This window comes from Ascaphus truei, chromosome 2 (genome assembly GCF_040206685.1).
Source record: "Ascaphus truei isolate aAscTru1 chromosome 2, aAscTru1.hap1, whole genome shotgun sequence".
Lineage (NCBI taxonomy): Eukaryota > Metazoa > Chordata > Amphibia > Anura > Ascaphidae > Ascaphus > Ascaphus truei.
The window spans coordinates 421,949,403-421,972,249 of record NC_134484.1 but is presented as its reverse complement, the minus strand read 5'-3'; the positions used below and the strand labels follow the sequence as shown (position 1 = coordinate 421,972,249).

At 41.8% G+C, this 22,847-nt stretch overlaps 1 protein-coding gene across 3 annotated transcripts in view; it reads left to right on the top strand.

Moving 5' to 3' along the window:
* The window catches only part of MASTL (microtubule associated serine/threonine kinase like), a 28,210-nt gene extending 6,426 nt beyond the window's left edge, over positions 1 to 21,784 (top strand). For 2 of the 3 annotated variants that reach the window (XM_075587650.1, XM_075587648.1), the window contains exons 2-13: positions 2,279 to 2,416; positions 3,279 to 3,418; positions 6,298 to 6,386; positions 6,606 to 6,712; positions 9,655 to 9,799; positions 11,786 to 11,958; positions 13,436 to 14,641; positions 15,468 to 15,591; positions 16,584 to 16,598; positions 20,189 to 20,302; positions 20,570 to 20,671; positions 21,282 to 21,784. In XM_075587650.1, the coding sequence (XP_075443765.1) occupies positions 2,297 to 2,416; positions 3,279 to 3,418; positions 6,298 to 6,386; positions 6,606 to 6,712; positions 9,655 to 9,799; positions 11,786 to 11,958; positions 13,436 to 14,641; positions 15,468 to 15,591; positions 16,584 to 16,598; positions 20,189 to 20,302; positions 20,570 to 20,671; positions 21,282 to 21,439 (2,493 nt within the window). In that variant the 5' untranslated portion in view covers positions 2,279 to 2,296 and the 3' untranslated portion in view covers positions 21,440 to 21,784. The remainder of the gene's footprint in view (positions 1 to 2,278; positions 2,417 to 3,278; positions 3,419 to 6,297; positions 6,387 to 6,605; positions 6,713 to 9,654; positions 9,800 to 11,785; positions 11,959 to 13,435; positions 14,642 to 15,467; positions 15,592 to 16,583; positions 16,599 to 20,188; positions 20,303 to 20,569; positions 20,672 to 21,281) is intronic. The other variant, XM_075587649.1, reaches the window with a different exon arrangement.
* Positions 21,785 to 22,847: the final 1,063 nt, after the last annotated feature.

Genomic DNA, 22,847 nt, shown 5'->3' with positions numbered 1-22,847 from the left:
AATTCCAATCTGGCTTTCGCCCAAAACACTCCACCGTAACTACCCTGCTAAAAGTTTGCAATGAAATCCAGTGTGGAATGGAACTGGAATTGGTGCAATATTCCTAGATTTTGTAAAGGCATTTGATACTGTTGATAATGCTATCCTGCTTGACAAACTCCAGAGCTCTGGAATAGGGAAGCATGCTTTAAACTGGTTTCAGTCCTACCTATCGGGTAGATCCCAACATGTGTCCATCTCAGGCTCTAACTCTAACCCCCTGGATATCACCTGTGGTGTCCCGCCAGGCTCTGTTCTGGGGCCCCTACTCTTCTCAGTGTTCATCGATGATCTTTCCACAGCTTGTAAGTAAGCCTCAATACACATGTATGCAGATGACACAATCCTATATGCACACAGCCATAGCCTCTCTGACCTTGAACACATACTTCAGTCTGACTTTTTGAAACTCGTAAACTGGATTTCCCAAAACAAACTGTTTTTAAACACTGACAAGACTGTAACAATGGTATTTGGGACCAAGACTAAATTTTTAAAGCTTCCAGTGACTGAGCTCCAGATCAGAACCAACACTAACACCACCCTAACTCCTGTTACCAGTTTTAAATACCTGGGCATATGGTTTGACTCCTACTTAACATTCGGAATGCACATTGATACCCTGACAACCAAGACCTATGCCAAACTAGGGGTACTTTACAGGAACAAATCCTCCCTAAGCCTGCTGGTCAGAAAGCGTGTTGCACAGCAGATGCTAATGCCAATTATCGACTGGAGACATAGTATACGGCTCGGCACCTCAAACCCACCTTAGCAAACTTGACACCCTCTACAATTCAATTTGTCGTTTCGTTCTCCAATGCAACTACAACACACATCACTGCGAAATGCTCAAAGAACTAGATTGGTCATCACTCGAGTCTAGGCGCAAAGTTCACCTTTCCTGTCTTGCCTTCAAATACTTTCTGGGCAAGCTACCCATCTATCTGAACAAGCTCCTCACCGCTACCACATGCAGCACTTATCATCTGAGATCTGACTCCAAAAGACTGTTCATGGTCCCAAGGCTCAACAAAGTATCCGGCCGCTCCTCCTTCTCTTACAAGCACCCCAAAACTGGAACAACCTACCGGAGACTCTCACATCCACAACCAGTTTAAGTTCTTTCAAAACTAAGCCTGTCTCACACTTTAATCTGGTCTGTAACTGTTACATACGCCTATAATATACATCTTCTCTGACTGTGCATGCAATGTCTTGTATATAATGTATACCCTGTTCATTTATGTAACTGTATTTGTAACCATGTATTATTTGTCATATTAACTATGCCCAGGACATACTTTAAAACGAGAGGTAACTCTCAATGTATTACTTCCTGGTAAAAAACAGAATGAATGCTGCACACCATAAGCTGAAAAATCTAATGATACTTGCTGTTACCTGTGCTCCTGATCAGGGGGATTCCTGTAAAGGCAGACTCCAAAGTCAACAAAAAAACGGAGGGTTCAGGGCTCTACGGATTTAAAGAATTTATTAATCAAATGCACAACGTTTCAACCATCTAAAAGTGGTCTTTCTCAAGTGAAGATAACAATAATGAAATGTCCAACATATATAGTCGCCAACACAGGTGTAAATACTTAAAAAGCATCCGGTCACTCCCCAGTGTAAAGTCTCTTATCCATGTAGTGTTGCGCTTGCAGGCGCACATCCGGGTCTCTGTCGTCTTCTGATGACCTCATCTGTAGGCAGTCCCGCCTTCCAGAGAGTCATAGGAACTCCAGCATCAGTGGATCTAGGTATCCCATAAGAGATAAGAGACTTTACACTGGGGAGTGACCGGATGCTTTTTAAGTATTTACACCTGGGTTGGGGACTTTATATGTTGGACATTTCATTATTGTTATCTTCACTTGAGAGAGACCACTTTTAGATGGTTGAAACGTTGTGCATTTGATTAATAAATTCTTTAAATCCGTAGAGCCCTGAACCCTCCGTTTTTTGTTTACTTACTGGTAAAACATTTTATAAACATTTTATAAATAAATTATACACCAATCAGATCTATTGTAGCAAGAGGTCAAAGTTTCAAAGCCGTCCCTGATATCTCTGACTGAAGAAAGCAATGCACATAATCATTATCAGCACCAGTAGCCATTGTCGATCCACTGCTGGCCAAAGGCCTCCCCCAAAATATATGTATTTGTGTGATGCAGCCTGGAAGCATTAGCACATACTTTTTCCTATCATGTATTTTTTTTTTTTTCTCATTCAGGTGGTAAAGAAGGCGGATATGATCAATAAGAACATGGTTCACCAGGTGCAGGCAGAGAGGAACGCGCTGGCTCTGAGTAAAAGCCCCTTTATCGTACATTTGTATTATTCACTGCAGTCGGCCAACAACATATACTTGGTGAGTAATGTACATGCAGCAAGTGGTGTAAGAATCCAGCACTGGACAAGGATTCTGTCGTGTTACAGAGTAGAAGAGCGTCAGTCCGGCATAGATTGCTGTTTTTGACATGTAATTCTGGCCTGTAAAACACTGCACGCCACGTGCACGTTGACCCTTGTGTTTTCAGCCCTAATTACATCTGGGACTTTTTATGAGGATTACCGTGCAGAACCGGGTTTTGCCAAAAAGAAGTCAAACTAATAATGTTCAGTCCCTTAACACTACAGTTCCCTTGTAACTCCCTCATAGCCATAAAGGCAATATATGTTGAAAATAAAACCTGAAAGAAACAGACCTGTGACTTGTGTAGCCTGCTTTAATATCCTATCTATCCTATCTAGCACTCGGTCTACTGCATCCAGATGGATGCAGCAGGCCAGAAAGTCCCCAGATTACATGCACTCACCTTTCTTGAATATCTGTTCTGGGGGTTTCTCTCATTTATTTATACTACTGTACACCTTCATTTGTAATACTGCTATACATACTACAGTATGGATTTGAGCACATGTAATCTGGGGATTTTCTGGCCTACTGCATCCATCTGGACACAGTAGACTCTGAGTGCTGTCTCTATAACCTTATTTCCCCTAGTGTACCATCTATACTCCCCTCCTCATTATTTGGAGTGTTGGTATCTCTCTCTCTTTCGTTCATATAACCAATGCAGTGTGAAGGCAAAATATGTATTAATTTTTTTTTATATACTAATGAACACATCTGTTAATTACCTCATACTTCTGTTAAGGAGGACCTGTGCCTTTGAGGTTTTCCTTCAGTTAAAATGCTTTTATTGACAACTGAACCGTTTGCCTGTCAGATCATGGAATATCTCATTGGCGGGGACGTGAAATCCCTTCTCCACATTTACGGCTACTTTGATGAAGAAATGGCTGTAAAGTACATCGCTGAGGTTGCTACGGCTCTTGATTACCTGCACAGACATGGTATTATTCACAGGTAAATAAATCCCAATATTGGCTTCAGTTTTGGTTCCATTCAACGAAGACATATCTTGTCTGTAAGCTCAATGTGCTGCCCTCTTAGGCAGAGTACCATCTCTATTTTTATTTTCGCTTACCATTTTTATTCAAGAAGGCTGAAGGCCTGTGTTAAAGCTGCAGTTCAAGAGGCCGTTTAAAAAAATAAAAAAAAAAGTGTGTGTTTATATAGTTATAGTTATTTCAGTTCTAGCACAGCATTCTGGGCAATGTAGTCCTGGAATATGATGGACTGGGCAATTACTAGATACAATTGGTGCACTGCTAGAGAGAGGGTAGGGTTTGGGGGCTCAAGAGCCAGAGCCTACCAGAAGGGGAAGGGGGCTGTTACTTTGGAAATGCTTCCTACATTAGAAACATTAACCCTTTCCGGTCGAATGTCAGTGAAAGCGTTACTTTTTCACTTTGGTAGGAATCACTTTACTCAACCTAGGGAGATTTGGACAGCACTGGTTTAGCAGTCTCCGAAACACAGACAAATTTGAGCTCGGGAAGATAAGAGTCAGACATCAGGGCTGCTGCTTCCACACTTCAAAGTTTATTCAGTTGTGCCCCGACATTTATACTGAAAACCAAGGGCATGTTAATACATTACATATCATGTTTAACAATGAGAAATAACAAGTTTCTGTAGAGGTTATGTATCTGTGTCTTTGGACAAAGCATTAGTAAATCACTACATCTTGCTTGTGTTTGGCCGGCAGTTTCTACTTCTACATTACAAAGAGAAATACAGGGAATGTTTCTCAAGAGCATGCAGCTGTATTGTTTGGGACATTTTACTGCTCTTGTGCTATTGTATAAAAGACAAACTGAGAACAACAGAAGTAAATAAAGATTACAACTAGCATAGTGAGTTAATTTTCTCAGTACTGGAACAGCTCATTTAAGAAGGATAAAGCTAGCAGATTATATTAACCCTTTCAATCCCTGAGACTTGTAGAGCTGACCTACAATTTTAACCCATTCAGTCAGAGTATATCTGACACTAATATTTGCCACTTGTGGTCCAATGTCGGACCGGGTGGAGGGAGGAAAGCTGAAAGCTGTGGAGTGAGGCGCCCGCAGCACATCCCCCGCATTCTCCTTGCACCGCACTGATGCGCCGATCCGTTCCCCCCCCGTCCCCCCTGCGCCGATCTGACCACCCCCCCAGCCCTGCGCCGATCTGACCACCCCTCCAACTCTGCGCCGATCCCCGCAGGCAGCCTAACGATGACTTTCAGCAGCTGACACTGGAGGAAGGGGGGTAGGGGGCTGTGAGTGTGCGGCGTGTGTGTGTGCGCGCGCGCGCGCAGCGCGTGTCGTGTGGGCAGTGTGTGCAACAAAAAAAAGCTGTATGTGGTTTTTTTTTCCCGAGAATTAAATTAGACCTACTGGCGCACTTAATGAAAATTGATTGGACAGCAAAAAGTTAAAAATGTCTTTAAACCTTTTTTTTTTTAATGCTACAAGTATTTTCTCATGGTGCTGAACTGATTTATTTAATAAATAAAAAAACACACACATGTAGAAAATAGCTTGAACTGCTGCTTTAATGCTCACATGGTGACCTCCACTGGTTTATTCCCTTCAGCCTACCAGGCAGCATAGTGCTGGGTTCTCTGCATACTTCAGTCACGTATCAACAAACTAACTTTCCTGAGCTTTTCAGCTAAAAACTCAAGTGCAGTGATGTCACAAAGTGGGAGTGGGTTACCCGCCACGTTAACTTACATTTTGAGTTCATAATTTTTTTTTTTTTTATATATATAACCATTTAAATTCAGCTAAACGGGAAAAATTAGGTGAAAATAGAGTAAGGAATCTTAACAAGAATAATAAACCTTTCAGCTAGATTTGCACTTTTAGAGCAGAATCTCTGAGACCAATTTAAGGATTTCATCCTGTATTATTTGATGTTGGATAAGGTGTGTCTGTGTCTGTGTCTGTGTCTGTGTCTGTGTCTGCGTGTCTTTGCTGTTTATTAGCCATTGCCTGGGTGCCGTACTGTAGCACAAGCTGTAACTCCTTGTCTGCGGGGTGACCTGTTCCATATCTACCTTTTTGTTGCAGAACCAGGACCTGCAGCCATGCAAATAACGTCCTAATGTTTGCAGAGAAACAAACTAGTGACCCACAGATACTCTCCCAATGGTTATATAGTAACATAGTAGGCTCATGTTCACTTGTCTGTGGCCCAGTAAAATAATTTGGTCCCTCCCTGTCCTACTGCTGTCCATGTGCCTCTGGCAGTGACCGCACCCGGGGTCGTGAAGGTTGGAGTTTTACATGCTGTAGGTGACCAGGCACCAGGGATTCCTCTCTCGTTACAACAGGGTTGCCAAGTCAAAAGTATGCAGGTCTGCTGTGGCTTCTGAGGGTATTTAGTTCAACGTGTGGCATTGCCAATGAGAATGTCATTAAAATATGACGCTCCCTGTCCTAAAAGCAACTACAAAAGGTAGAGGAAGACGGTACTAGAGATGCACTACATCAAGCAACTACAAATCCTCCTTAAAACAAAGCACAACAGTTGGTGTGCTTGGACAAAGCACAATCACTTAGATTGTAAGCTCCTCGGAGCAGGGACACCTCTTCCTTAATGTTACTTTTATGTCTGAAGCACTTATTCCCATGACCTGTTATTTATATCATTTGTTATCTATGATTTACTACGGTGAAGCGCTATGCACATTAATGGCTATGTATATGTATATGTATATGTATATGTGTCTCTTCTCTTTCTCACAATTTGACCACTAATCTGAATGAATTGCAGGTGTACTTTTTTTAATGACGTGTTGAAACAAGAGCTGGCTACAATTGTAGGTAATAGGTTTTTTTTTTCTCCTGCAGGGATCTAAAACCAGATAACATGTTGATTTCTAATGAAGGTCACATTAAACTAACAGACTTCGGTCTCTCTAAAGTTAACCTGAAGCGAGGTAAGAACAAAGATCAAAATATTCTTTATGATGTGTTCTTAATCAGCATTGTATATGAACAGAAATGTGGACTATTCTGTTAATTTGAACGTGCTTTAAAATTGCATGTATTTGGCTGGTAGTTATCGTATAGCAAGACATTTCAGTCTTACTTTGCCAATATATTTATTAATACATGCCTCAAATTATTACGGTTTTCATTAACCCATCTGTTTTTAGATATCAATATGATGGATATTTTAACAACACCGTCCATGGCTAAACCTCAGAGTGATTATTTCCGTACCCCAGGGCAAGTGCTTTCCCTAATAAGCTCTCTAGGCTTTGTAAGTATCTCTTTTCTATAAAGTATATGTATATTTTTATGTTGGGTTGTAATTGTGCCTATCTGGCAATGAGGCGGTTAATTTAAAAACTGATCAGAGTTGAGACAGATCATGAAGGTGTTAATAGGTTTTTACAATTCTGGAGGAATTCTGGCCGGTGAAGAGAGCGGCCTTAAAAGTAACATAATGTAGGATCACTCACGGGTAATACATTGAATAAACCCAAATGCGCTTTAAAAATCGAGGCGCAAAGTAAAATGTCAAGTAGTCTAGATCAGGGGTGACCAACTCCAATCCTCAAGGACCACTAACAGGTTAGATTTTCTGGATATCCCTGCTTCAGCACAGGTGGTTGTCATTGAATGAAACGTCCGTAAAAATCGGTCCCTAAGATTGGTTGAAGGTGTGGTTGGTGCCGCCTCCTGGAGTAATCCTTCCCAAACTCCTTGTACGTATAATAACTAGATAATGGAAGAGCACAACACACCACCTATCGTAGAATAGTAACTTTTATTATTTCAGGTGCAAAGAATTGCACTCCCATTAAAAAACATGATTAAACAGGAAATCTGTTCTTCCCACCTGTGGACACCCGCCTGGCCAACGTTGTAGCCGGTCCTTCAGTACACTGCCGTTTGTTGGCCTGCTGCTACGGTTCTCCTCTGCGTGCGCCAGCCGACATGTTGCGGGAGATGATATCACAACGAAGTGGACTCTCAATACTCGCACTGGCCTGTGCGTGGCGCCAGACTGTTCTCATTTAGTCAGGAGCAAAAACCGGCTTACCACAGTGAGGCCTTCAGTGCTCTTAAACGGCAAAATTAATCTCTCTACATTTGTCATTCGGTAAATACGTGACTCGATGCAAAATGCGTGTATTTGAAAAAACTAATGTGCAGAACATACGTTGTATATTTTGTTTGTTGACCTTCAAGACTACACAGGTAGGTCTCTTTCACAGTTCAAGCATCTGCACTTGCGTTGTAATATTATTATTTTATTTAACAAAATTCTTCATATATTTGGAACACAAATTAAAAAAAAAAGAAGCTGTGTGTGCTGTGCACGCGCATAGTAAGTGAAACTTCTTTGACTTTTGTCACAGAAATTGTATTTGTGTTGGTGATGTTTTAATTAAAAATCAAAATACAATTTCATTGACAAAACGCAAATACATTTGACTTATAATGCGCGTGCTCGGCACACATCCCCTGTATTAGCTATTTGCACTGAGTGTGAATATGTGTGTCAGTGTGTGTGTATGTGAGTCAGTGTTTGTGTGTGTGTGTGTGTATGTTTGTCAGTCAGTGTATGTATAAGTCAGTCAGTGTGTGTGTGTGTCAGTCTGTAAGTGAGTCAGTGTGTGTGTGTATGTGTGTCAGTCAAAAAGGAGACCAAAAGCGCACCAGCACAAACGGAGCAGGAAGGACCCAAAACGAAAAAATGATTAAAAGGGCACTTTAATGTGACAAAAGACCCATCCAACGCGTTTCGAACGTCACAGCGTTCTTTTTGAAAAAGAACGCTGTGACGTTCGAAACGCGTTGGATGGGTCTTTTGTCACATTAAAATGCCCTTTTAATCATTTTTCGTTTAGGGTCCTTCCTGCTCCGTTTGTGCTGGTGCGCTTTTGGTCTCCTTTTTCCCTGTATTGCATTGAGTAGCTGCACAGCTTGCCTACCTACCCTACCAGGATGTGAGTATTTGCATATTTTTCAGGGGAACCTGCCAATGAGACTGATGGTGAGTGGGTTGCACCACATACCACCTGTCTTCAGGAGGATAGTACCCACAATATCACACAATAGGTACTATATTAATTGTTAGTACCCTGGTTTAGTGGTTTGGCTTATTATTTTTGATATTATACCTGCATTTGAGCGCTTCAGCTATTTTCCACGTGTGTGTGTGTGTGTGTGTGTGTGTGTGTGGGGGGGGGTCAGTCAGTGTGTGTGTGTGTGGGGGTCAGTCAGTGTGTGTGTGTGTGTGTGGGGGTCAGTCAGTGTGTGTGTGTGTGGGGGTCAGTCAGTGTGTGTGTGTGTGGGGGTCAGTCAGTGTGTGTGTGTGTGGGGGTCAGTCAGTGTGTGTGTGTGTGTGGGGGTCAGTCAGTGTGTGTGTGTGTGTGGGGGTCAGTCAGTGTGTGTGTGTGTGTGTGTGGGGGTCAGTCAGTGTGTGTGTGTGTGTGGGGGTCAGTTAGTGTGTGTGTGTGTGTGTGTGTGTGTGGGGGTCAGTCAGTGTGTGTGTGTGTGTGTGTGTGTGGGGGGGGGAGTCAGTGTGTGTGTGTGTGGGGGGGGGTCAGTCAGTGTGTGTGTGTGTGTCCTGCTTCAGCCAGGGGCGGGGTGTAAAATTGCGCACCACTTCTCCCCCTCCCCTTCTGCAAATTCTGCGCAAACCCCCCCGACCCACACTTACGCAAATTCTGCACACCCCTCCCCCCCCCCACGTCAGTTAGGAGCGTGTGGGGGGAACGACGCCGCTGCCAGCCGCTTCTGCGCATGTGTGGCGTCCGTCAGCGGCGCCATCACAACTGCGCATGCGCGGCATGGCGGCGGAACAGCGGCAGTTAGGAGCGGCGGCTATCGCCGCCGCATATGTGAGCAACCGGGTGTGGGGTGTGTGGGAGGGTGAGGGGTGCGGCGGCGATTAGGAGCGGCGCCGGCAGCTATCGCCGCCGCCACATGTGACAGGAGACGTGTGAGCGGAGCGGCGTCCATTACGTGACGTCACTTCCATTTCACATTTCACCCCCCATCTGTCCAGTTCTGTCCAGTTTTATCCCATCAGAGGTGCCACTAAAGAAGTTTCACTTCAAAAAGTACTCGTGTGAGGTTTTTTTTTTTCTTCTTTGTTTTCTGCAATGCATTAGAATCCCCTTTTAGGCAATTATAATAGATTTAAAATAAATCTAGTACTGAATTCTGCTCGTTGTTTTTTTGTTTTAGAACACTCCTGTTCAAGGTAAAATCCAGGCCCCTGTTTCACCGCTGAGCCCCATGCCAACTGAGAATGTCCGAGGAAACTTTTCTACTCCCGTTTTAATGAAAAGGAAAGAGAATTCAGTGAATCGCAGCAAACTGCTAATATCCAGTAAGTAGGAGGAGGCAGTAGAAATTTTAGGTGTTGCAAATAAGACAGGTTGATTTAAACCCGTCAATGCCAGGATGGCCTTCAACTCGTGAGTCTTGACTGCCCTTTACCACCTTACCTTTACCTTCATGCATGATATCATGGCGGGTGCTGAACATAGGACCATTTCAAGCCTAAATATTATGCTACTGTATATTCTCTATATTCCTATATATATTCTGTATTATGTAACTGGTTAAAATAAGTAATTTAGTATTAAGTTAGAAATTATATTGGAAAATGATAAGCTGCCTCTACAAAGATGAGAAGTTAAATTAATCTGAAAACGGACAGATGTACAGTAGACATGTTATATGTGATTTAGAAACTTCGTATGTTTAATGCTTCTGAGTTAAATAGTATATGATCATGAGTTTGGAATCAAAGGTTTTTGAAATCGATAGTAGTAAAAGACAATACAATAGAGATGGGTCTTAAAAGATAAGGAACATAGGATTACCTATAGTTACTTGGTGACAGAACAAATAGGTTCTTTTAAATCAAAGTAAATGAAGAAACTGTTCTAATGTTAATTATTGACTAAGAACATTTTGGTTAGCTGTGAGAGAAACAGGTATTGCTCAAATCTATAAAGATTGCATTTGGATTGATAGAATTCAGTAACATTTAACACCACCAATATAAGAACAACAAAGCTAAAGATTCTCCACTCTAACTAAATTCTATATGCCTGAATGATGCAACTGAAATGATGCTGTGAAAGATGTTTTCTATTGTCTCTGATTTAAATTGAGAAAAGAACCAGACAGTGGACTATTTGATACAAATTGAAAGGTGGGACATTTATTTGCACCTAATCTAACGAGCAAATGTTTATTTGGCGAACCAGCCAGGCCCTATATTTAGGCGCATCATCTGCTGCCTTTTCACCGGCTACTTATCTGCTTGGTGTCCTCTTGACCAGGATGGGATAGACAAAGGGTGGAGTGACCATTTAAAGTTGCAATCCCTCCTAGGACCAAAGTTCACTAATTCCACTGACCTATTTAAGGGGGCTCATCTGGAATTGATACTTTTTTTTTTTTTTTTTAACCCAAATATGACATTCAGAAGTATTTTTATTTAAAGTTAAGCTTGGGAGGGGTTTATATTCCTGTGGCTACTCCTGTGATGTCACTCTGATCAGCAAGTGCTTGTATAGTCTTTCCCCCCCCCCCTTAACTTTATTTGTTCTCTGATAAGACCCTGGAGTTAGAGTAAAGAAAACACTTGAATGACAAACAATTCTTAATTCAGAGGCTCATAAGAACCTCAACTGGCCAACTATTTGAGATTGCATATTTTTAATTGACCGGCATCATGCAGTTATAAAAAAAAAAAAAAAACTTTATTTCCAGGGGGGAAAATGAAGGGTTTATATTAACCCATCTGCTGCCAGATGGGCCTGCAAAGCATTGGCAGATAGAGGGTTTTGGATGCTTAAGCAGGAATTGGGACAGCACCCATTTAAAAAAAAAATTTATTTTAATCAATCCATAAAAAGTATGTAATGTACTAAACCGGGTGATGTTTTGAGCATAAATAGCCCTTGACAAAGGGCTGGATAGGTGTTTTTTTTTTTTTTTTTTTAAACTAGAGCATCATATATGTCTCAAGATGTAAATACAGTACTCTAAAAGGGCCTTACTGGTACATGTGAGTTGCTTAGGGTAAGTTGTCTGTCTTGGAATGCAATTATTATATGCACTACGCTGTGTCAGGTGGAAATAAAACATGTAAAAGAGGGCCTCTTTGTCTCGTGCCAGACTGCATGCTGTCTGCTGAACTGGTTTCCTGTTGCTTTGGTTTGCTTATTTGGTTTGTTTACATACTTGTATTTGGTAGTCTGTGTACATACTGTAGACATTCCACTTGGACAGCCACATATTCGATTTCAACTGGTGACTATTTTCTAGAGCTTATAGTTCTACATGTTGTTTTGTGTAGGTGCTAATGCCAGAATCTCCAGTCCTAGTATGCCTGTGAAATGTCTGACCCCCAACCTGTTCAAGTGCAGGTCTCAGTTTGGTACGTCCAGTAATAGCAGTCACTCCCACGCCGGTCTGTCCAGCATGGAGTCAGATTGCTGCAGCAGTCCTATGTGGGAAAATGGTCATCAGGTTAGTAACTTTTTATGTATTTCTGGCTATCCTCGGTTGCATATAAAATGGATGACAAGGAAAGGGTACTCTCTCCCTTCAGACTCCGAGTGCACTATATAGGGCCTTATCTGTATGTACAGTGTCTTTGCCTTATACAGTGTTCTTTGTGTTTGATATAGAATGGATGGCGTGTAATACAGATGTAGCCAGATTTGCGGGTGCAAAAATAAAGGTGGGGGGGGGGAAACCCATGACCACAACGACAGCAAGTCTTGTGGTCCAGAAGGCTTAACACTGCAGGGTTTCATGCTTTTGAATGGGACCCCACAGCATTAAACCTTTGCTTGAATGGGCAATCTGCAGGGAATTAAATACCCGGTATTCATCTTTCAGATTAGCTGCTCCGCCTGGCTCGGTGTCCCCGCTCGCTGAAGGTAAAATGCAGGACTGTAATTCCTTACCTGTAGATGCCCTTACATGGGGCCCTACTTCGTGAGGTATATGGCCATATTTGGTCATCTACATCAAGGGGGCTGGACAGTGTTGCGTGTCCTGTCCAGCCCCCTTGATGTAGGTGACAAAATATGGCCATCTAGCCTCCTGCTCATGATTTCGAGCCCCAAATAAGGGCATATACATTATCCAGGCGGAAGGAATTGCAGTCTTGCTTGCCTTCAGTGAGTGGGGACATGGATCTAGACGGAGAGTTGCAGAGACGGCTGCACCGCTCACCTAAAAGGTTAGTAAGGTTAGTACCAGTATTCTCTCCCGGCAGATTGCCCAGTAGCATTAGAACCGCGAGTCCCATTCAGAAGAATGGAACCCAGTACAGTGTATCCTGCTGGGCAGCTTGCTGTGCACAGGGCCGAGAGCTGTAGCTGCACCAGAGGAGTGTAAATCTCAGCACCGGGGCCAGTAAGTCTGGCTACATCTGAAGATTGGATGGCGTACCAAAATTCTTCTAGGTACCAAAGAAGAAGCAATGAACCCTTTGGTTAGGGAAAATTTCCACAAAACTGCAGGTCCTTCATAGACTTCTGTTACAAATGGGATGGACAGAAGGTCTTGTTCTGTTTGTTCTTTCCAGTAAAAGTAAAAACCTAGAACATAAAATATTGTCAAATATGTCCTAATGAAGTTGGTAGCACATTTAGTTAAGTATAAAGAGGCAAGAAAATGTTCATGTTGCAATAGGTGTTTCACACCCTTTCACTAGGCAGCGGATTCAGCCTTTGCCGTTTTAATATTTTAATTCCATTAGAATGTTGGTGTATTATGAATGTGTACTTGACACGGCAAAACCTGGCTTGAGACCTAATATTTGTTACTGGAGATCTTTAGCCACCCTAAGGCACCAAAGAAATTGCTATTCCTTGCTGGAATTCAGTGTTTGCATAACCTGTTAGTGTATTTATAAAATATATATTTTCATTGCTATTAACAAAAGTTTTTTTTTTTTGTTTTTTGTTTTTTTTGTTCTCTCTTCCTCCTTTAGGACCCTGAAGCACCTGCATGTTTGAGCTCCAGACGGTTAAAGAACAGCACATCTGATCAACCTAGCAGAAGGAAGCATATGGATATCAAACTTGCCCAAAGCAGGAAGATAAAGGAGTTGAAGTGTGCGATCTCCCCTATTGTTGATGGCTGCCATGACAAGAAGCCTGACACCCAAGAGGAGGCTGGTGATCTTGGGGACACTCCCCCTACTGCTCTGAATGCAAAAGGCTTTGTCAGGAAATGCCTTTATGAAAACAAGGCACAGGATATAGGCAAAGATGTATGTGAGCTGGAAAAGTTATCTAGCTGTCTACAATCTCCACCTTGGTTGGCCAGCTCATCTCTAGATCCTATAAAATATAACGAAGACAAGGCTTCAGAGAAAACGGGAGTCAAAAGGAGTTTTGAGCTAGTTGAGAAGAGTCCTTGTCAAGATCTTCAGGGCAAGAAGAAAAATGCAGAATACAAACGTGGTTGCGAAATATCAGATTTTCAGGCCAGCCAGAGCACAGGATTAACGATGGTAATAGAGTCCCTCTTAATTTCTGACCTCGGAAGTCGTTCTGAAAATGACACCAATGATAAAAAGTTGGATAAGGAGCATGTTTTTGCTCCTCCGACGCTGGAGAAGTTGAGTCTCGAAAATGCAGTAGCCAAGAATTTGCTGTGTGAGCTAGATGAGCATTGTGAAAAATACGAGAAGGATGATCGGAACTCTGTATCTGAGGACATGGGATGTTTGAGGAGCCAAAGTGAGGATTCTGATTCGTTCTCCCCCAGTATGTCTGTTACAGAAAACCAGATTGAAAAGGAGATCTCTGAGGTGGATAGAAGCATGAAAGAGCTTTCCTTTGAGGAGTCACAAACTGAAAGCTGTGTGGACTTCATATCGGAGGACACAGAAAGGCCTGAGCATAATAGTGAACACTTGCAGCTCGAGGAGCCTGTGAAAATTGTTTTGCCTGAACCCTTCAATGACAACTGGGCCTCACCAGCTTTGGCCAGAACTTTAACCAATCCCAAAAAGAGAGCCATGGTAGCTTTTCGAAGTTATAATAGCCCTATCAATGGGTCCAATCTCTCAGAACCTTCCAAAATCAGTATCGGTTCAATAGACAACATTGATTTGTCTCTGGTTTGTACTGGCTCTTATCCCATGGCTGTTACTCCAGCACAAAATGGCAGACCTAACCACGCTTACCAGGTACAAGTTGCTACAATATTGATGACTTTCATTAGGCATGATAGCAGTACTAGACTTGGAGGAAAGTTCGCTCTTTTGTAGGTTGTGAGGTTTTCTTTATTTTTTCATGCACTCAAGGCAAATGGCAATACTCAGGTGGTCTTCCATGAAGTCGGGTGCATAGACCTGTTCTCTTTGTTATGGGTAGAATGTTAAAGGATATTACAGAGTAAAAAAAATATATAGGACAGTAAGCCCTGCATATTAAAACATTGGGTGACCTGAATAAAATGTTCTATTTTAATGTACAGACATACCCCGCATTAACGTATGCAATGGGACCAGAGCATGTATGTAAAGCGAAAATGTACTTAAAGTGAAGCACTACCTCTTTTCCACTTATCGATGCATGTACTGTACTGCAATCGTCATATAAGTGCATAACTTATGTAAATAACGCATTTGTAACAGGCTGTATAGTCTTCCCGCTTGCGCACAGCTTCGGTACAGGTAGGGAGCTGGTATTGCTGTTCAGGACGTGATGACAGGCGCATGCGCGAGCTGCTGTTTACCTGTTGGGCTATATGTCCTTACTCGTGAGTGTCCTTAAACCGGGGTATGCCTGTATATGGGTGCAACTGAGCTGCTCTGCTACACTGATTTTTGTGTTTGTTTCAAAATGGCCTTATAGTTTTTTTATATATATTATTATTATTATACTGAATTACATTATTCTTCTGTTGGTTTATTCCCGACATGTTTCCTCGGTAGCAACAGAAAACTGCTCATGTAGGAGTTTAAATGGTGGGGAAACCACTCACATTGTAAATACTTGTCTTCCCACAAGGGATTTGCAGAAACGCCTTATAGGACTCCAAAGAGTGTGCGGAGGGGTGCACAAGTTGAAATGGAGAAAATCCTTGGAACCCCAGACTACCTGGCACCTGAGTTGCTTCTAGGAAAGACTCATGGTAAGTAATATTTTCTGGAAGTCCAAGCAAAATGTGCCACACAATCACCTTATACTATGTCAAGAACAGCATCCTATCCAATAACGGTCACTGAAGGGTTTAAGAAATTACTACATGAGGCAGAATGTTCTTTTCTATTTTCTTTTGATATGGCAATTTTTTTAATTTTTTTTTATCTTTATCATCATGTAGTTCTGCTTAGTTTGTTTACATATAGTTAGTCTACAAATTGCTGGTCCTTTTCCGCTACAATATTTAATTTCTTATTGCGCAAGTTACTGTGGAATCTGTGTAGTTTTATACTCTGAAGAAATTAGTTGGGTCATATATTTTAATTATTTTTTGGTGGGGAATTTAAAAAGGGGGCCGCTACAGTGATTTTTCTAAAAGCTGCTTTGGCATTTATAATCGCAGCAACTTTGCAACTGCATTTTTTTTTCTCTGTTGCGTATGAGCCCTTCTCTCGCCTCAAGTGAAGTTGAGTCTGCATTGTGCATTCCATGACAGTTATACTGCATGTAGCCTCTTGGCTCCAAATTCAGAAAGATGCTGATACATACATTTGCACTATATAAAAATATATATCATTTTCCAAAATACATATTACAGGGAGTTATAAATGTGCATATTACCATTTACAACCTAAGAGGTTTTTATGTATTTTCAGCACTTCATGAGGAAGCTCAATCGCGCCTGGTTAAAAATCGCTACTTAATTGCAACTGCAGTATGTTGCCAGATGGGTGTGCAACTTTAAACCACACCTGGTGGCAAGATGGAGGAAGAGTTGATGGCATTAGAACACAAAACCGCCTCCATCTTGCATGTCTGTAGCCAAGGATTCACATTGATACTTGAGATTAATATATATTTTTTCAAAAATATGGAAATCTCTATACCTCGACCCCCACCTCCTCCCTGAAAGAAAGAGCTTGTTTATTTCAGACCATTAGTAGATAAATATTTGTGTAACCTTTTTTGTCTTGTACACAGGTTTGCTGACATGTGGTGAGTTACCCATCACCGCTTTGTGCTAACTGGAGGCTGCTTTATGTACAGTCAAAGTGGAATTAAATCACACTTAATCCCAACTCTTAATACACAAAGCCACTATAGACAAAATAAATCAAACATCTGTTTTAGTTTATCTTCTGCATACAATGTTTTGCTGGCCCTGCTGTTAGGGGCTCAATCTTTTAGTCTTTAACCCCGATTTAAAACATATTCTATGCCTGCACTATACGAAGCACATTGAGCTACAGATGCATTTCCTTTCTAGCAACAAGATGAGCCAATGTCTGTGAAATGTTTGTTAATAGTTATTACAGTCAGGGCTTCAGCGATTAATGTATCTGGACAACATTCCCCCCCTTTTTTAAATGTTTTATAACCACTGAAACTTTGTATCTTGTTTCTGGATATGTGACCAAATTGCACATTGACTGTCTTCTGGAGGCTTTCTGAAGGTTCTGTAACTAATCCTGTATTTGCCATTTTAAAGCAAGACGACCGAATCTCAACTAGCTAAGTTTCAGAAGAATGCACAATGCTGTAGACTGGTAAAAGTTTCTGGGATATACATATTTTTTTTCCCCATGTACTAAGATTAATTATACATTCTAATGTGCCAGCCGTACCCAAGCTTTAGCAGCTAAATTTAAACTGACACTATTTAGAAAACAGAGTTAAATACACTTGGTTGAATACATTGCGTCTTCATACCGTTAATTTCTTTGCTACTGAGCCAGTGCTAGCAGCATTGGACCTGTTCCTAATATACAGTCTTAGGATAAGCAGTGGGTGTGTCTGGTGACATTGCTGCTTGTTCACCAATAAGGGAGTTGGCAGCATCCACTTTAAACCCAAGTCATTAAATGTAATTGCTGGAATAGTGACTTTCCCAAAAGACTGGGGGAGACATCAGATGACTTCCCCCACCTACACAGCATGTAGGAGATCAAAGACATCAGTTGTGAAAGTGCCTCATCCTTATCCGGCCACCCTTGCACACAAAGTTGATCTGGACAAAGTCACGAGAGAACTAATGGTTGGGTTAGGATGGTCATCCATGACGGTGAAAAATATTCTGGGGAAAAAGTGTACAGCGATTTATTGACTTATCTTGACCAACCTAAATACAGAAATCCCGTTACCATATGTCCTAGGTTTTTCCTAGAGAGGTCACTGGCGTAGGGAAGATGAGAACTCGCGTGTCGGAGCCCAAAACACACCTTATTGAGTACTGATTTTCATATTAACTTGGTGAGACTTATGTACTGTTTTTTCCCCTTTGAAACAACCTAAGTCAACAACATAAGCCCACCCGTTATCAATAAACCACTGCGTTGACAATTTTACGACTTAAAAGTAAAACTCCTCTCTTGTAATGTTTAAAATCTGACTGAATATATAAAAGACCTCATATCTTTATTTCTCTAATACTTGGACAAACACGAGTCCTATCAATAGGTTCAGGCGAGTTTGCTAACTGTAACAATACGAATTTTGATTGCTGTGCACCTATATTTAAGTGACAAATGGATATCTGTCCCTTGCCACTTCCTAAACCTTTGGTGTTTGGCCTCATTGCATCTGTTGCATATGAGTCCAAATATCTAAACTTTATTCTTCAGAAGAGATATCACATGATATCCTCATTTTTAATAAAGCCCTCCAACCAAGTGGTGACCTGTTTGTCACACTTCTCTGTGATGCACTTGGGATATTTCAAGAATGTAATGGTTTTCTTTGAGACACACGGAGCATCATCTGGCTATAGTCGATAGCTTTCCAAACCCCCAAATTGAGCCCTCTTAGTAGATCAGCACAGACACAAGAAGGGTCTTGACCTGTCATAAACACGATATCTTTGTATTTTTTAAGTCAAACTATAGCCACATTGCTTAAAATACTTAATACTTAAAATACCCTGCCATTTTTATTACACCGCCTTAAATGCCAAGAGTGGTATGTGGATTATTGCTTTGCAAATCCTGTATTTTTTTCATAGAATCTCCTTTTTAGATACATAAAAAGTATTTTCTAATAAAAACAATAGTAAGATGGAAATTATACACTTTTTTTTTTGTTTTGTTTAATGGCTAACTGATGTTTAAAAAAGAGTGTTTAAGGACCACTCGTGTCCCTTCAGGTATGTTGCAATATAAACTGATACAGTAAGATATATGTATACACGGCACAATATATCAAACGTAAAGTGCATATGTGAACGTTGTCATGCAAATGGTTAGTGTCACACACTACTTCCCGAGTGAAGGCAGCGGCGTTCTATAGTTATGGTAGAGGTATGAAGTGTCTGAGTATTTGGTGCAGAAAAATCTCCCATGGACTGTAGATAAAGATAAGATTAGTCAAATCTAAAATGAATGCTACAATTATTTTATAGAGCAGCGGTGCGCAAACTGGGGGGCAGGAGAATTTCATAGGGGTGCGCGGGCGATTAGAGGCCCCGCACTCTTCCCCACGGCATTTAAATTAAATGCCGGGGGAGGCGTGAGGCCTCTGTAACTCACCTGCCAGCCGGATCTTCGGCGACGCGGCATCAAATGACGCCACGGGGTCATGTGACGTCACGCACCGCCATGGCAACGTGGGTCAAGTCACGTGATGTGACGTCACATGACTCGCGACGTCATTTGAAACAGCGACATTGGGAAAGAGGGGGAACGAACGCTCCGGCTCCCAGTAAGGGGGGGCGCTCAGCTCAAAAAGTTTGCACAGCGCTGTTATAGAGAATAATGTGACATTCATACTTATCCCATTTCAAGCTTGCATGTAGACTGCCACTTTTTTTTGTCTTCGTTTATATTCCCATATTTTGTTGGTTGTTGGAAGTTTCCCCTCAGTATGGCGACTTCTATCTTTAATGTTGTGACCAGTCCTGCAGAAGTGTTCTCCCACTGTTTTTTTTCTCTCTCTCTGATCGTGTTGTGGCGATGCATATTCATCCTTTTCTCACAGTCTGTCCCACTGCACCCACATAAAGTCCTATGTTGGGGCAATACATGCACATGAGACAGCAGGAAAAGCAGTCTAGGATTTTGTCATCTTGATGTGTTTATGGTATTGATTTTGTATGTGCGATCAAGTTTCAGTGGGACATGAGTTGTCCTGAAAGCGTGAACGCTCCCCCCCCCCCTTTTTTTTTTTTCCTCCAATCAGTTTGCCATTTAAAGGTATCACTTCTACCTGACTTTTTTTTTTTTTTCGGTCTACTCTACGGGTTACGATGGTACCACCCTCTTCTTTAAATGGTGAAGGCTGATCAACATCACTATCTACTAGTGTATTTTGTTATCTGTTTCAGCTGTGCAGCAATGCTAAGCATTTAGCACTGTCGCATGTGAATGCTTTTACTATAGGACCGGCTTAAGCTACATCTGCTGGGTTATGTCGCATGGTATGCATGGGTTGGATTGGTTTGGTAACGCACAAGAGCCCAAACGACCTTTACAACGTTATTACAATTGTAAGAATGACCGGTACAATTTTGTAGGACCAGTCGTCCTCCTTTTTAATTTTTTTGTTTCCTGGACAACATTGGTCTGACACCAGTATGTGCCTGTCTGTCTGTTTAGGTCCGAGTGTGGACTGGTGGGCCCTTGGAGTTTGCCTGTTTGAGTTCTTAACCGGCATTCCCCCATTTAATGACGACACTCCAGCCCAAGTCTTCCAGAATATTTTAAAGAGAGGTATGTCTTCTTATGTTTTGTCTTTTTAGAAAGTTAACGGCTCTTTAAAACTGATTTGAAACCCAGTATATATTGTATGCATGTTTTTTGTAGTTTAAAAACCATTTCCAGCTTGCCATATTCTGTTTAAAATGACAACCGGTTTGGTGGTTTTATAGGGAAAGCGCATTACTGTACACAGGACATATTTCGAAACAATAAAAATATGTAAATCTCTAAAGAACTGAGATGTGTCCTGTGCATGTATCTGAGCTTTTGTTTTTGCAGACATTCCTTGGCCAGGAGAAGAAGAAACCCTTTCAGTCAATGCGCAAGGGGCAATAGACATTCTCCTCACCATTGATAATACTAAGAGGGCTGGATTAAAACGTACGTGGTTTTTATATATTGTGCTTATTTCTCCTTGCTCTGTTTAATTGCGGGTGTCCTGTGCTGATGTACAGTTAGCTTCCAGTTCAAAGTGTGTGTTCAGTTTTCCCAGTGCAGCTTCATTAGCACATGTATCTGTTGGCAGAGCATGACTGCAGTGTGTTTCATTTAGTAAATATGGAGGGGGTTTCAGAATGTTTTCATCTGGTATTTATTCTCACCTTTTGTATGATGCTGACCACTTTGTAATACACCACCATTCAGAAGCCCTATGTGCCTCATATCTCTGCCCTTTTTTCTTATATGTCCCATGTCTATGCTGTTCCTTCACCCCCATTTCCCTCTCATTGTATGTCTCTCTTGATTTTCTGGTCTACCTCAAGCTTCTTTGTATCCTTTGCAACTCCTCTCTGGTTTTGTGTATTGCCCTGGAGACTGCTTGGCTTTTTGGGTTGCTTCCTAGCACAGTTTACTTACTACAGTAGGGCAGCAACGCAAAAGACTTGTTTTTTTAACCAATGTATGACTTCATTATTTGTGTTGCTTATAATAAGGAGAATTGATTTGAGGTACACACTTGTGTTGTCATGGTTTTTCTTTTCTTATGTAGATCTAAAAGTTCACCCCCTCTTTCATGGCCTTAAATGGGACGACCTACAACACCAGCCCAGGTCTTTCATACCGCAGCCAGACAGCGAAACAGACACTACTTACTTTGAAGCCAGAAACAATGCTCAGCATCTCAAAGTGTCAGGATTCAGTCTATAAAATGGCATTATTTGTCCTTGTCTGTCTTTTCTGTGTTTTTATAGCCCATCAATGCCAAAGGGGCTTGTAAATGCATTGAGCAAGGCAGCGACTCCTCTGGCAGTGAAGGGGGCTCGACATCTTTTGACCGTTTACTTTTTTTTTTATTTTAACCATCTGATCTCTTTAACCATGTATGTGTAATTTCACGTTAAAAAGAATGTTTGAAATGAATTTAAACAAAGCTATGCATGTAAATATTTTCTGCTTTACAGGGCTGGTGTCCCAGAATATGCAGCTCATAAACTCCATTGTTGCATTTGTAAATCTAACACTAAAATAAAGTAATACAATATTTAAGAATTTACTATTTTTTAAGTGAAACTTTTTTGTCACCCACAGGGTTTTCATGGGGGGAAAAAATCCTCGTCCTGTAACGAAAAACCGTAACTCAGGTGACATCATGGAACCAATGGGTGTGCGGTGCTCGCGCAAGCGCCAAAAAAATTCTAGCCCGCACAGAGCTTACACTAAACGCATGCGCAGCGCGTGCATATGCGCAACATGTAAGGCTGGGGCCATGGTGCCTTCTTGCGCGCAGAGGCTGAGGGAAAGCGGGTGCTTTCCCTGGCCATGCTAGACGGGCTGTGGGGGGTGTTCCTAGTGATATCACGGAGCTGGTTCACCCTCATTCGGCGAACCGCTCACGTGACATGTCTGTCGCGCTGAGAAATCAGTTTGACTGATTTTCTCGCGCATGCCGCTTGGACGCGAACACTGGAGCAGGGATAAAAAGGAGCAAGAAGGAAGGGACCAAGCCCCGGGGCTGTGAAAGAGCCGAGGCACACGCACACACGGAATTCAGTTTGTATACATATAGTAGAAGGGCAAATAGCTAAAACGGGGTGTGTGCCGAGCACGCGCGTTCGAAGTCAAACTTCTTTGCGTTTTGTCACTGAAATATAGTTTTTGACTTTTTTTATTAAAAATATCACCACCACAAATACAATTTCTGTGACAAACAACAAAGTTGCACTTAAAATGCACGTGCTCAGCGCGCACTTTTTTTTTTTTTTGTTCTATCTACTTTGCCATTTTATGTTCTGTTAAATAAAATTTGTTTAAATACTTTCCCTAATTATGTATGTAGCCCCCTGTAAACAGAACAGGCTACTTATCCTTCTACTACTGGAGTAAGCCTTGGTAAGGGCAGGCGCCAGTATTGACCATGGGTTTTTCCCCCTCACCAAGCCCCGCCTTTGTGGTGGAGGCAGGCCCCTGAGCTCTGTGCAGGTTAGACAGAGGGGAGGTCCTGCTGACATCATAGGGGACGGGGCTGAGTCGATTTAGTAGGCTGTCCTGTGTGTGTTTGTGAGTTCAGTCTGTTGGAGAGTCAGTTCTGAGAGAGCGGTTGGAAAGTTCAGTCTGT